This window comes from Charadrius vociferus, unplaced genomic scaffold (genome assembly GCF_000708025.1).
Source record: "Charadrius vociferus isolate BGI_N301 unplaced genomic scaffold, ASM70802v2 scaffold209, whole genome shotgun sequence".
In the NCBI taxonomy this organism is placed as follows: domain Eukaryota; kingdom Metazoa; phylum Chordata; class Aves; order Charadriiformes; family Charadriidae; genus Charadrius; species Charadrius vociferus.
Genome location: NW_009660387.1, coordinates 346,922 through 361,406, shown reverse-complemented (window position 1 = coordinate 361,406; position 14,485 = coordinate 346,922). Strand labels below are relative to the sequence as shown.

The following is a 14,485-nucleotide window of genomic DNA, read 5'->3' as shown; positions in this document are numbered from 1 at the left end:
TCAGAATATGTTTTTAAGAATTGGGTATTGAATGCCTTCCTGAGAAAGTCTGCCAAAATTCAAAGTGTTTCACTAGAGATTTGGTTATTAATATTCTAGATGTGAACTAGATTAATTTGAAATGCAGATGCAGGACTTGAATCCACATTCTGTAAACTATTAATTGTGATCATTTTTCCACTGACGAGTGGAAATTTTTTATAATTTCACTATCAGCAGATCTGTAGAACTGTTAGGAGCATTTAATGTGGCTGAAGGACTTACTTATGAAAGTACTGAAAGTTTTCGTAAACTTTGGGCTCTCTGCTGTAGTACTGCCAAGTAAGCTTCTGTTTCACAGAAGAGAGGCCAAAGGGAATCATAGCAACAGAGCTTTTTAGGATTCTTCTCTTTGGTTCAGGCTGTGCTAGTGTTTAGCAGGCACACAGTTTGATTTTCACATGTTTTTACCAGCTGAAACTTTTGCTTGCATGGTATTCTTTGGAAAAACTGACTATTTTGGTTCAGGAAAAGCATTTTAAGGATTTTTCAGGATTCTAGTTGATTTTTCAGGTAATTTTCCATAGGTAAGTTTTAGTTTAGGAAATGTTTTCCAGTTGCCAGTTTCCCAAGTAAGAACTATTATATTAGGTACAGTATTTAGAAAAGGATGCTTGCCCGAACTATTTCAATCATACAGCCAAAAGAAATACCTGTCAAGTAAATGGTCTTGTCATATTTCATTATAAATAAAAAACATCTTCTGGCTAATAATAAACCATGGGATTTTTTATTTCTTTTTTTTTTTTTGAGAACTGCTAGAGAATTAGGTGGTCTTGAGCTGCCCAAGTCAGAAATTATCATCCAGAAAGAGCCTCCTAGGTGGCTTCTAATCCTGATGTTAATTCATTCATTCACTGCCTCTTCCCTGTTGAGCTTTTGTAATGTCTTAAGGCCATGTTGTAGCATGCCATTCCCATCCCAGCTTCAGCAGGTCAGTTTATGACCTGCCTAAGCTAAGTAGGTGTTTGTTTCATCATCTGACATTGTAGGTAGCCACACCAATCATTTGCATTAAGCTGACATCAAGTTTACATATATAAAATGCATACTGTAACTATGGCAAATCAAAATCAGATAAATGAAAAAATACAGCAGTCTGACAGATAAAATTACGGCAATGTCCAGAAGCCAAACTGCATTAAGTAGTCATCTGACAAAATACTGCTTGAATATCTCTGCTCAACATTTCCAGCTGACTAGTTGAAGGTGACTTTCTTTTCAATGTGTGGGTTTTTGCAGTGTCCTTGTAAGGGACTCATGTTTTCACCATGTACTTTATAGTGGGCATCTCATGCTGTTGTGTTGACTGCCCTCTAAAAGACAGATTCGTCATCTTTTGTTCCTAATACATAGCTACCAAAGTCCTTTTCTGAATCTAGCCAAAAAACTTATTTTAATGTTGCTTCATATTTATGCCTTTGTATGAATATTAGTGCTATCTTAAAATTATCTCAATTTGTAAAAATGTGTTTGAGGTCATTGTGTGTTTTGTTAACTCCACAGGTACGCTACATGTAGGGGATGAAATCCGAGAAATAAATGGAATAAGTGTGGCAAATCAAACTGTAGAACAACTACAAAAAATGCTTGTAAGTGCCTGAAATCTTTCTCATGTTCTTTGTAAAAGTGCCTGTCTTATTTTTACAGAACTTTTATGTAATTGCATTGTGACTTCCCCTTTTTCTTCTATTGCTGATAGCCCGCATGTGTGTGTAACAAAAAGTCTTCCTGTGTATAGCTGTTAAAGCCTTCTACAGGCTGTCCCGTTTTTTAGTAGTGGCTTTTTTGCATATTATACCCAGGAATAGTAGAAGGCACCTCCAGGTATCATTTTATTTACTCCATTTAGTCCCACGGAAAAGACCATTGACACCCAACCATTCCTGACCAGATATATGTCTGACCAGCTCTTAAAAAGCATTAGTAATGGAGGTTCCCCAAACTCTCTGGGCAGTTGACTTTAGTGTATAACTCTTCTACATTTTAGAAAGTTTTTTCTAATGTCTGAGTTTCCTTTGTTGAAATCACAGTATGGTAGAGGCTGGAAGGGACCTTACAGCAGGTCAGCCCCTAACCTCTACTGGTGCATGGGGTTATTCCTCCCTACGCTTGCCCTTGTTGAGCTTCACTAAGTTCCTCTCTGCCCAACAATCAAGCCTGTCCAGGTCTCACGGTATGGCAACACAGCCTTCCGGCGTGTCAACCACTCCTCCCAGTTTTGTGTCATCAGCAAACTTGCTGAGGGTACACTCTGTTCCCTCATCCAGGCCGTTGATGAATATGTTGAACAAGACTGGACCCAGTACTGACCCATGGGAAAAACTGCTAGTTACAGGCCTCCAACTGGATTCTGCACCGCTGATCACAACCCTCTGAGCTCTGCCATTCAGCCAGTTCTCAATCCACCTCACTGTCCACTCATCTAACCCACACTTCCTAAGCTTACCTATAAGGATGTTATGGGAGACAGTGTCAAAAGCCTTGCTGAAGTCGAGGCAGACAGTATCTACTGCTCTCCCCTCATCTACCCAGCCAGTCATGCCACACAGAAGGCTATCAGAGAGTGGTCAAGCAGGGTTTCCCCTTGGTGAATCCATGTTGACCACTCAATGGAGGAGTTTCTTCTCTTGTCTCTAGTAGATATAACAGAAAAAATACTGCTTGCCTCCTATTACTCATCCTAAATTAATCTATAAAGATCATACCCTTGTTTTAAATCTCCAGTCTACACCAAGTGTAGTCACTGAGTATACTATGAGAGAAAAGAAACTTTTCTCAACTATCGGTATAATTGCTACACAAATACAAAAAAAATAAATCATAGAACCATTCAGGTTGGAAGTAACTTCAAGAGGTTTCCAGTCCAATCTCCTGCACAAAGCAGGGTCAACATTGCATTCAGCCCAGGTTGCTCAGGGCGTTGTCTGGTTAAGCCTTGAAAATATCCAAGGACAGAGATTTGACAGGACAGGTGGCTCTTTGGGGAGCCTGTTCCAATACTTATTTATCATCGTAGGGAAAAATGTGTTCCTTATATGTAGCTGGATCATCCCTTCTTTCAATTTATAACTATTGTGGCTCATGGTTATTGATATTCCAAAGAAAAACAAGTATTTTCAGCTCAGTCTGTCTTTTTGCAGGAAAGCTCCATCTTAGGCCTTGCTAGTAGAGTTAGTTTGATACTCCGTAACACTTGCGAATTTTTCTGCATGCAACCCTAATCTTGTAATCTTGGATGGTATCACTAATCCTTTCATTGTGTCCAGAGCCATGTAGACAAGCTTAAGTGAGTCCAGGCAAATAGCATTTTTTTGACTCACAATAACCCAGCCAAAGAGAGAAAGCAGAAAAACTCCAAGATCACTTGAAGTGATCTTACCTTTCTGCCCATATCGAGTCCTGCAGTTATCAGCCATGTGGTGGCACTTGTATTCAAACAATCATTTAAGAAAATATGGCTGAGCAACTATGCTGCCACAATCTGCTGCTATTCTGCAGTTGCTAATTGTTATGAATATTCTTATACTATAGTAAATGCAAACTAGTAGACCCCATGTTCTGTTCTTATGAAAGACTGTTTCTTACGTTTCTACCTTTAGTACAGTGATGTGCAGCTTTCCAGAACCTGAATGTGCTTTTTCTATTGAACATGATGAAAGGGAAGAAAATGTCACTTTAGTAGCAAAGACTGTGGATCACAAGAATATAGCTACAAAGGAAAGATAGATGTGGAAGAAACCTACACATCTCTGAATCTCTCACCTTAAAATACAGCTATAGGTTCTAGACATTTGAAAACTGGTCAGGTGAACAAACTTATAATGTATGTTTATCTTTTTGATCAATGAGAGATGATTTAAAGGTTTGCTTATAAGTGAAATGACAAATTAGCCATAGCGTTTTAGCTTTTCTGAACATTTACTTTAGGAAAACTGCTCTAAAACTGTGATGCTTTACTTCCAAGCATTAGTGACTTGGAGATTTTATCTTCAGTGTCTTAGTCTTTAAAGAAGTGCTTCTCTTTTTGCAGAGGGAAATGCGTGGAAGTATCACCTTTAAGATTGTGCCAAGTTATCGCACGCAATCTTCATCCTGTGAGGTAATGAATTTAAGAAACCATCCCATTTCTTCCTCAGTCCTGTAACTAACTGCCTGCTGATGGCTGAATGTTACTGCTTTCTGGGAAATTGTTTCTGCCTGTCCTGTTAGATCACGCACACCAATTTTACAACAAAGATAACGGAACACGAGTAGGTCCCATCTACCTACTCAGCCCTGCCTTCATATTCATCTCATCAGCACCTTAACTAACTCTTTACAGCCTATTTAAAAAAAAAAAAAAAAAAAAAAAAAAAACAGGAAAGGGGATCCTCAACTCATGCATTTAGGAAGCCCCTTCAAAAAAATTTACAGTTTAAACTCATTTTCCGAGAAATCTGTTAAAGTTCCTAAGCTGAGAAACAATCCTCCTTTTTTTAGGCATTAAACATTACTTCACTGCTTTGGGCTGTTAAGGGTTAATTGAAGAATCTGTTTCTGTATAACCCTGTTGAGGTAAATTTGTGATGGTTGTCTGTAACAGTTACATGTGGCTTATTATTATGTTTCCATGAAAAATTGGTATTTGTCATTACAGAAGAAAAACAGATTTGGAGTTACTTCCTGTTGAACTAGAAACTTGGTATTATGGGTTTTGCACAGTAACGTTTAATTCCCTTCTGCTTACAAAGTTGTGTTCCAGATTGCAACTGAAGGGAATTAAATTCTGGAAAAGGGCTACTTGAGAGATACTGTTCCAATTTAAGCATACAGATGGCATATGCGCGATGTAGATGATGCCAGTCTTTCTGTGCCACATGCTTAACTGCGCAAACAGTTCCCAAATTAGAATTCCAAGAGTGAAATCACAATCCCTGTTGAAGTCAAGCACCTTATCTTAATTAGAGATGTGATTTCACCCTAATTGTTTTTGTGTCTCAGCAAATGCTAGAATACACAGAAACTGCTGTTGTGATTGTCAGAACAATCTGTTTGAAAGAAAAAAAATTACTGCTTTTTCGTTGCCTTCTGTACTTTTAATAGAAGTCAACAACAACTAAAAGGTTTTAGAGGTAGAAGGTTTGACAGTTTTTCACCTATGGGGCTGATTTTCTTTGAAGGTATAAATGTGAAAGCAAAGGTTTTTCATTAAAAACAAAGGCTTTAAAAAAAATAAAATTGAATTTCTAGACTATGCTGACAAACTGGTTAAACAATATACCTGTTAGAAAGATGATTATTTGGAGAAAATAATTCAGCGTACAGCTTTAAATTAATATCATTAGGTATCATTTTAGCAGTAGCAGTTCATCTCTTTTACTTAGCTTTGTGTCTTAGGTTCTTTATGAGTATTTATTTTACAGAAGAGAGGAAAACAGACTCTTACCTTCCTTTGGAAAAAACAGCAAAACTAGGGGGGGAAAAAAAGCATGTCTAATTATCACATTCTGTGGCATTTAGCATGAGAACTTCTTTCACAGATTTTTTCAGGAATATGATTCAGATGATGAATCAAATTCTTAACCATTGATAAAAGCTAGAAGCGAATGTTGAATGATATTTCTAAGACAGAAAAAGCTTGCTTCTAATGCTCTCTAGCAGGATAAATTGAGAGATACTGGGTCTTCACTAGTTAAACTTAACTAGTTTTTTCTTTTTTTTTTGTGGATCTGGCAACATTGTCATTAGTCTAGCTGTTCTTATTGGTATCTAATTTGATCAGGCCACATCTAGTAGACATAATTGACTTCTGCTATAGAATTGCATCTCATACTCTGATTTATCATTCATGGTCCACACCTAAGAACAAGGAATCAACAGGAAACTAATTTTGCCATCATTTGGAAATAATTATGATTATTGCCTCTAAGGCTTTGGTTGCAGTACTTGAACTGAAGAGCAAGGATCCAAAAGACTGCCATTTTGTTATTTAGCTAGGCGCTAGATGAGATTGGGAAGCCTATATAGTCAAGTTATACTGAAATATGATGATAACACTTCTATATTAGTCAGAATCGTTGGATCCTCCAGTTGTTTTCCTGCACTTATCCCCAGGAGAACTAGGGGATAACTAGGGTTTTTTCTGATTTACTGGAGAAACAAACTCACAACCAAAGCTCAAGTTTTCCAGTCCAGTTCTAAGCAGTCCTAGCACTCTACAAGGGTTTCTCTACTCCTTGATTTGACTGATTAAACTGTGCATAATTACAGTTTTTCTCTTAAATTTTGAGTCTGGTATTTTTTCAAAGAAAGACCAGATCCCTAGGAAATTAAAAATCTAAATGCCTTTGAAACTGTGGCTGAACTGTCTAATTATTTAAAAATTGTACACATGCCTCTTGACTAGCTTGATAGATTAATTCCTTACAGTTAGTACTGAAATCACCAGTAACACTGAAAAAATGTGTCATTTCCTCAGTATGTTATGATCAACGTTTGTTTTGAGTAACATACTGTCTTCTGTTGAGAATTGTTGGAGGAATACAAATAAAAACATTCTCAAACCAAGAAAATTTCCTTCAAAGGGAGAGGAGCCTTCAAGAGAGTCTGGAAATAGCGGTATTCTCCAGGTCACTCTCAACTTGTTTTTCTCCAAATGACTTGGGTGCTTGCATCGCTTGCCAAAGCTTTCCCTTGCTAAACCATCACTGACTAAGCAGATCATAACAAACCAGGTTTAAAAAAAAAAAAAAAGTAAAATGAGTATTTTGTCTCTTCTTGAAAATGAGAAATTCGCAGAGACAGAATTGCAGAGCAAGCAAAAAATCTCTTTGTAAAATAAAGAAGTCACTGCTTTTTTGGAGAAATATCTCCGAGCTGCTATTTGATAAAGGTGATGCTGGTACTCCTGTACACACAAAAAAAAACCCCGAATAACAGTTCCTTTAGGCTTTTCTTTATTCTTTCTCCTTTTTTTTTTTTCAGGAATGAATAGCTTATTTGGTTTCATTTGAACATTTTAAACTTGCTATGCTGGAGTGATTTTGTAAATAGAATTAGAGCTTATTTCCGCCAGTTGCAAATAACTGTGGGAGACAAATGACCATTTTGTTTCTACGCACGTAGCAGAAGTATACAGACCTACACACTTGGAACCACAATGATTTTACAGCCATAATAATGTCAGATCTGTCCTCAGCTGTGTTAAAAGCATGTAGATAGCTGTATATGGAACTTTCGATGAAATCATATATAATGAGTCCATAAAAAAGTGCAGAAGTTCTAAATGAGTTTGTTGTGCGTCAAATGTACAGGCAGCAAGAGTGATAAAGTATTGCCTGTTATTTTACCTTTTCTTGATGCTTTTAAACACCTGTGAATGCCATTGCATAATTAGTGTAAGTAGAGTAGTAGAGGACCTTACCCAATTAATATTGTTGTGTGAACAGTTTAGCTCCAATTCTTGTTTTATATTTGTTCACAAGGGGCACTTGTATTGATAAAATGGGACAGAGTTAACTTTATTTTCTTTGAAAACTCTTTTAGCCCTTTTTTCTGCTATCCTTGATGTTATGTAAAGTCACCAGATATTCCTAAATTGACCTTTGACATGGAATATTATATTCCAAAATACCTTTGGGAGTAAAGGGGATGAATTTTTTTTAATGTATGAATGAATTATTTTATTTCTTGAAGAGGTGGCTCAATTATCTGATCTTACAGAATTAAGTAGAATCATAGAATGGTTTAGGTTGGAAGGGAGCTTAAAGACCATCTAGTTCCAACCCCCCTGCCATGGGCAGGACATCTTCCACTAGACCAGGTTCCTCAAAGCCCCATCCAACCTGGCCTTGAACACTTACAGGGATGGGGCCTCCACAGCTTCCCTGGGCAATTTGTTCCACTGCCTCACCACCCTCATAGTGAAATTTTTTTTCCTAATATCTATTCTAAATTTACTGTCTTCCAGTTTGAAGCCATTCCCCCTCATCCTATCACTACATGCCCTTGTAAAAAGTCCCTCTCCAGCCTTCTTGTTGGCCCCCTTCAGGTACTGGAAGGCTGATAAAAATACTGTACAATCAAAATGGCATGTGAAAAAGATTGCTTTGCAAGTGACTTACTGCCTCTGCAAGACCCAGCTAGAAATTCCTATTACCCTTTCTGCAGAATTTCCCCTTAAGCACCTTGCGTCTGCTGTCTCTTCACTGAAGCGTAGGACCACACTGGTTGTCTGAGTTAAGAGAGGTGGCTTTTTTAAAGTGTTGTATTTCGGCAAAGTTTAATGTTTTTAAACCCATAAGGGAAAAAAAAAAACCTCAGTATGGTGTAAAGTGGATAAGGAACGAGAAGAGTGTATCTAACTTCCTTCTCATGCATTAGCTTTAGTGTCTTGAAGACACTATACAGACATGCATCTTACAGGGTAGAAACTAATCAACACTGACCTCCAACACATAGCTGAAAAAAAACATTTAGAAGCATCTTTAAAATGGAGTATGTGCCTCATTCTATTCAAAGTATTATTTAGCGTATAACTTCAGGTGGTTACCTTCCACAAGGACATCAGTATGACTGACGGCCTTTAGCATTGTCAGCCGCATGAGATCCAAGAGGTCCCAGATACTCAGTAATTAAAAAGCTGTTTGATTGCTAAGGCAATATAAAAATAGTTATTACCTAGGATACATCAAAATGTCAAACCTGAATCTTAAACTATGGAAGAACTTCTCAGATTTACGGAGTTTGTAGTGTGGAAACTTTTCACAGATGAAGCAGCTAAGCAAATGGTTATAAGGCTGTGGATGTAACTGTTCTTTTAAATATATCTGTGTTCCTGTGATAGTGTTGTGTTGTTAATGAACCTTGTGTCTTATTTCAGAGAGATTCCCCCTCTACATCCAGACAGTCCCCAGCTAATGGTCATAGCAGCACTAACAATTCTGTTTCGGTAAGATTTCCAGTTCCACACACAGAAAGTGTGAAAGTTTTGTTGGTGCTCATCTGCCATTACTGTTATACTTATCGTGTGGTCAGTGGAAAATTTTGTCCTGCTGATAGAACCAAGGTTATTACATATGTAACTCCCCGTTTTCTTTTTTAAGGTTTTTTTTCCAACATATTCTCATTAAAAGCCATATAGTGAATTAAATGTTAATGACTGTGATGTGACACTTCAGTCATCCTTAAATCATTGCTAGCCGTTTCCTCAAAACTAAGCAAAGGTTTAAAGTGGAAGTCTTATTTCCATCCTGAACTTTGGAAGCAGTGTTTGAAGAAAGAATAACTGTGCAGTTGGTATTTCAAGACATTTTAGACTTTTTTAAGTTTTGTGTTTCGAGAGACCTCTGGAACGTGTACTGGTTTCCGCTATCTGAGTTAACGAATTGGTGTGCCCTCTGCTGTTGTGGTACGTGCACATACTTTGTGAAATAATGAGCCTTGCCTGGATATGAAAAGCAAAAGGAAGTGGCTTTAAACTGCACTACAAACCAAGCTATTATCATCACATCTTTAACACAAAGTACTTCTGTTTCGTATGTATTCAGGTAGAAAGGTGCTGTTGATCTGTTTTTCTAAAGTATATTAATGTTAAAATTTGTGTTGTTTATCATTTGTCATTGTTTGGACCAATGTAGTAACTGTACACACAAGTTCTTTCAGTAAGAGTGCTCTCAATATCATGAGTTCATGGGACTAGCTAAAACAAAAAAAAACAAAACCCAAACTTGAGAAAATACTCCTTTAACTATTAAAAAATTACAACTTGGAAATTATTTGCCACAAGGTAAAGTGCTTATTAATTAACACAATGAAAAATAATTGTGGATGAAAAATTTTGAGAAATTTTTGTGAATAAAATTGAATTTGTAGTTATAATCTTACTCCTCAGCACAATTAATCACATTATACATTTTTAATAATAATTTTTGATACTTATAGTAGTCATTCTTCTCTTTTAAAAACAAGGCTAAGTATTAAGTGGAAAAGGCATTCACATAAAGAGCCTCTTTCACTTGATGGTGCTTTTGTGTTGAAGATGCTGAATTATTTATTAAAAAGCACATTCTCTATCTGCTTAAACTTTTTACCTGCTTTCTTCAGCTTGCTGCTAAACAGCCTGGGTTTGATTTTTCTTTAAGAAAAAAATATTTCTAAACATGGGTCAATGCTTTATACTTTTGTCTGACTTACCATTTTACTGTAATGTTGTATGAATCACTAACACATGGTGTTGTATACCCTTAAAAAGTAAAATGAAAATTTCTTCTCCTGGGTTGACTTTATTCTGCAGGACTTGCCATCGACCACACAACCAAAAGGACGACAGGTGAATAGATATCCTCCATGGGGTTTTTTTGTAAACTTAGCTGCTAGTGAACATCCCTGCTTATTGTTTGCCCCCTCATATTCTGTATGTGCTGGACTAAAACATTTAAGCTTGGAAAAATTTTTCCATTTTTTCTCATTTTTCTTTTTAACTCATTTGTTTGTGGCTAATTCAAAAGAGCATTTTTTCATGTGTCCATATGTGTGAGAGTTACAAAGTCATTGTAAATTTAACTGGAGATGTTTTAGTTCAGAATGCATTAATAGACTTACTGTTGTGCAGTGACTTGTGCAGATTTTCATCTTAGAGTTTATATTTCAGCTGAAATGGAGACTAGTATGGCAAGTGTCTAATACTGTACTCTAAAACATTGTACTGACAAAGATTCTAAAGCTCGAGTTGGCTTATAACTTGTTATTAACATTAAGAAAGCTCTTCAAAGAAAAACATTAAGGACAGTTTCTATTAAGAGTTGATAAGTCTGAAGATAGCCTCTTACATTTTCAGACCTACGGCCCAGATTCAGCAACCTCCCTTTACTGTGTTACCTTGACAGTAGTACGTGTCGTCATGGACCAAAGAAACATCTTCCCTCTTCAGAGAATTCCAAGAAAGCCCTTAAGGGCTCTGCAGAGGATTCCCTGTGATTCCCTTTGCAGTTGTAAATTTATTTTTTTTTTACTGCAGCTTCCAAATCAACACATACCATCAAGTGATTTGTGATTCAGCTTCAGTAACTGCTCCATTTATATATAGCCCTTCCAGAATCTGCATCTGAATCTTAATTATGGGCTCAACCTCTTAGTCTACCAAGGTTCTTAATAGTAACTCATGCAATTCCAATCAAAAGAGTCGATGGACTCCATGATCTATTGCCTTTGACAATCTTTTTATAGTACTATCTGTTTAAGTTGGCTGGAATACCTGTTACAAGGATGGATTACTCTCACTTCATTTCCCATTTTTTAAAGCTTATAGCTATATGGTTCTTCCGGCTTTCTGTTGTCTTCTGAAGTTTCCAGCTTCCTGAATGTAGTCCTGGAAAGGCTCAATGAAAGACCTTCCAAGCTGTTGTGTTAGGTTTTGGGTTTCCTGTCATAAGGTATTTTTCCCAGGAGAAGAAAGTTTGTTCAAGGCAGTATCAGAATAATGGTGTTCCTCGTACTCGCACCATTTATAGTTACTTGTTTTTTTTCCAAGAGTCCTTTCCCATTGAACCAGCATGTTTTTCTGGTAGCTTGTCATCCTTGAAGACAGTAAGGGCTTGGATAATAGATATATTGCTATCTGTAAGGAATTTTGTAACGTTCCATGAACAGCCAATATATGGTGGATAATGGCTCAAACTGGAGCAGCGACTTGAAAAGCAAGGAAGTTTCTAGATGGTGAAAATACCACTCCCTTTTTTAGACCTATGTTAGATAAGGTTGAGGCAAAATAAGGGATTGGTTCAATACTGATTACTTCATAGAAAGTCAATTAGTAAATAAACATAGTTGGTTTCAAATATCCTATTTTGCAGGTGACTAAAGAAATTGGGTTGCTTGCCTAAACTCACCGACTCAATGCACAGCAGAACAAGGGTCAGATTTAGTATATTAAAATTTGCATTCTATATTGGTATTACCATCTGATGCTGTCACTGTACACAGATAAAAATGCATCAGGTACAAGATAGTAGTGATTAGCCAGTTTATGTTAATATATTCATGTGTTGAGTTGAAGATTGGATTACTGTAGGAATGAACTTTTTAAAGTGCCATGAATAGTGCTAACACTGCATAGTTACAGCTAATTTTGGAGCAGATTTTGAGAAAACTGTTTTGTTACAGTTTAAATGAAGGATATTACTTTGCAATGTATTTTATTTTTTTCTAAATCAGTCAATTTTTAGTAAGAAAATCAGCAGTAGAATATACGTGGCTGTCTGAGATGCTACACAGTGATGTTCGAAGATCATAAACTGTAGAAATCACCCATCTTGGACATAACATTTAATTCCAATTTTAAGATCCTTGGATGCATCAAGGCTGTAATTAGCAACCAAAACTGGAGATCACTTTTAGTTTTATTTTCTCAGGTTGAGACCTCACTAACACACAAAGCAAGTATTGGTGTATTATTTTAAATTGTGAAGTCAGAATCTGAATTCTTTCTGTTAATGTTCCTTAGAGAATAACTTACTCAAATTGTTAGTTTTCACTTATATGGGAGTAGACTTTTACTGAAAAACCCATGCAGAGAATTCCCAGATTCCTCCCAAGTAACTATATGTGATAGGTGCAACACAAAAATTCCTATTTAATCTAAAAAAAGGTACTAAATTTTCATTCTGAACACTACAGATCAGCAAGGTAGCCAAAGTCCTTTGTACTGTCCAATAAAATTTCCTGTAATACAAATTTTTAAAACATACCGTGGGACTTCAGTTGGAAGATACAGTACAGCTCAGGTGTTGGCTGCTGGGTTTTAGTTTGTAATGGTTCGTGATAGTCAACACTGATTTGAGGGACTCTGTCAGTTTATTACATGTGTTCATTTTTGCTGTTCAGGTTTTTACAGTATGTAAAAGACATGAGCTTTCAAAATAACATCATATATCTCCATTGTTTTCTGGGTTGTTTTTTTTTCTGTTTCATTTTCAACTATCACTTCTGCTTTTGCCATTCTGTTTCTTCCTTTGCTTGTTGCAAACAGTATGTGTAGCTACATGCACAGATCAAATTTTCACCTGTTACTCTTAATACTGTCCCAGTAATAATGTTGCAGTGTCTTTTATAAACTCTTTTCTATAGATATATGTAAGAGCACAATTTGAATATGATCCAGCAAAGGATGACCTCATTCCTTGCAAAGAAGCTGGCATCAGATTCCGAGTTGGTGATATTATCCAAATCATTAGCAAAGATGATCACAACTGGTGGCAGGGTAAACTTGAGAACTCCAAAAATGGTACTGCAGGTCTTATTCCTTCTCCTGAACTTCAAGAATGGTATGACTTAAGTTTTCTGTAAAAGTGAATTTGGTTTTGCTTTTACTTTTGTCTTACATGCTTTTCATTGTTGTATACCTAATTTTTGCATCATTTTTTCTTTTTTTTTTTTGAAGTATATATTGGCTCAGTTTGTGTGGCATTGATTCTTTTTTTCTTGTATATGCATAGCAGTAAGGGTCGCATACAATATCATATTTGTGGTTACATTAGAAAAATAAACACCTGTGTTAATAAACATCATTTTTGCTTTCTAATACACTAGGAATCTAGGATTGAAGGCTACATACAAATTGTAAGGGGGTCAAATGAATTTCTCGTTTAGGTTCTAAACACTTTTCATTAGTACTGCTTGTATGCAAGTGGTGCAGGAATAAGGTGTTAGCAAGGCATCAAGCACGAAGGTCATTGAGGGACTTTGGGGTTTTTCTCTCCTTTTCGTTTTTGATGTGAAAGCCAACAAGTAGAAAGAAATCACAGTGAAAAGATTCTTGAATGACAGATTCAATGAACAGCAATGGCACTGAGTACCGCAAAAGCAAAGCAGAGCTCTTGCAGCAGCTGTTTAGTAAATATTTTAAATGTATCAGCACAAACTATAGTGGTCTTTTCAGTCCTCATGCTCTTCCAGTCTAATCTGCTGCAAAGTGGTCTACAGCCATTTTAGTAGCTGCCCTTCCTCCCTTTGAGCTTTAATGATCTACCAGAAAGAAGATATTCTTTGTATCAAAATGCCTTTGTATATAAGTGCTTTTAAGTAATCAAAAAAAAAAAGGGTTTTGAAAAGTTTTACTGTATTCTTGTACTATTAAAAAGTCTTATTTTTCTAATTCATTCTGTGTGGCTTTTTAAAAACACATTGATTACAACAAAAAATTTTTTTTCTCCTCCATACACCAGGCGAGTTGCTTGTATTGCCATGGAGAAGACCAAACAGGAGCAACAGGCCAGCTGTACTTGGTTTGGAAAGAAAAAAAAGCAGTACAAAGACAAATATTTGGCAAAGCACAATGCAGGTATGAAAAAAAAAAAAAAAGGCAAGTATCTTTAAGAGGTTAAATTTTTCCCAATCTAAATCTTGCCATTAATTGTTCAGCTGGCACTGTTACATAAACCTAATAAGTTACTTAGGAAAATATAAG

General features: G+C 36.4%; 1 protein-coding gene across 4 annotated transcripts in view; it reads left to right on the top strand.

Moving 5' to 3' along the window:
- CASK (calcium/calmodulin-dependent serine protein kinase (MAGUK family)) overlaps window positions 1-14,485 on the top strand; it is a 162,489-nt gene that overhangs the window by 128,660 nt on the left and 19,344 nt on the right. For 2 of the 4 annotated variants that reach the window (XM_009893282.1, XM_009893281.1), the window contains 6 exons: window positions 1,546-1,631; window positions 4,073-4,141; window positions 8,903-8,971; window positions 10,316-10,351; window positions 13,147-13,343; window positions 14,244-14,359. In XM_009893282.1, coding sequence (XP_009891584.1) covers window positions 1,546-1,631; window positions 4,073-4,141; window positions 8,903-8,971; window positions 10,316-10,351; window positions 13,147-13,343; window positions 14,244-14,359 — 573 coding nt within the window. The remainder of the gene's footprint in view (window positions 1-1,545; window positions 1,632-4,072; window positions 4,142-8,902; window positions 8,972-10,315; window positions 10,352-13,146; window positions 13,344-14,243; window positions 14,360-14,485) is intronic. The other 2 variants (XM_009893280.1, XM_009893279.1) reach the window with 1 other exon arrangement.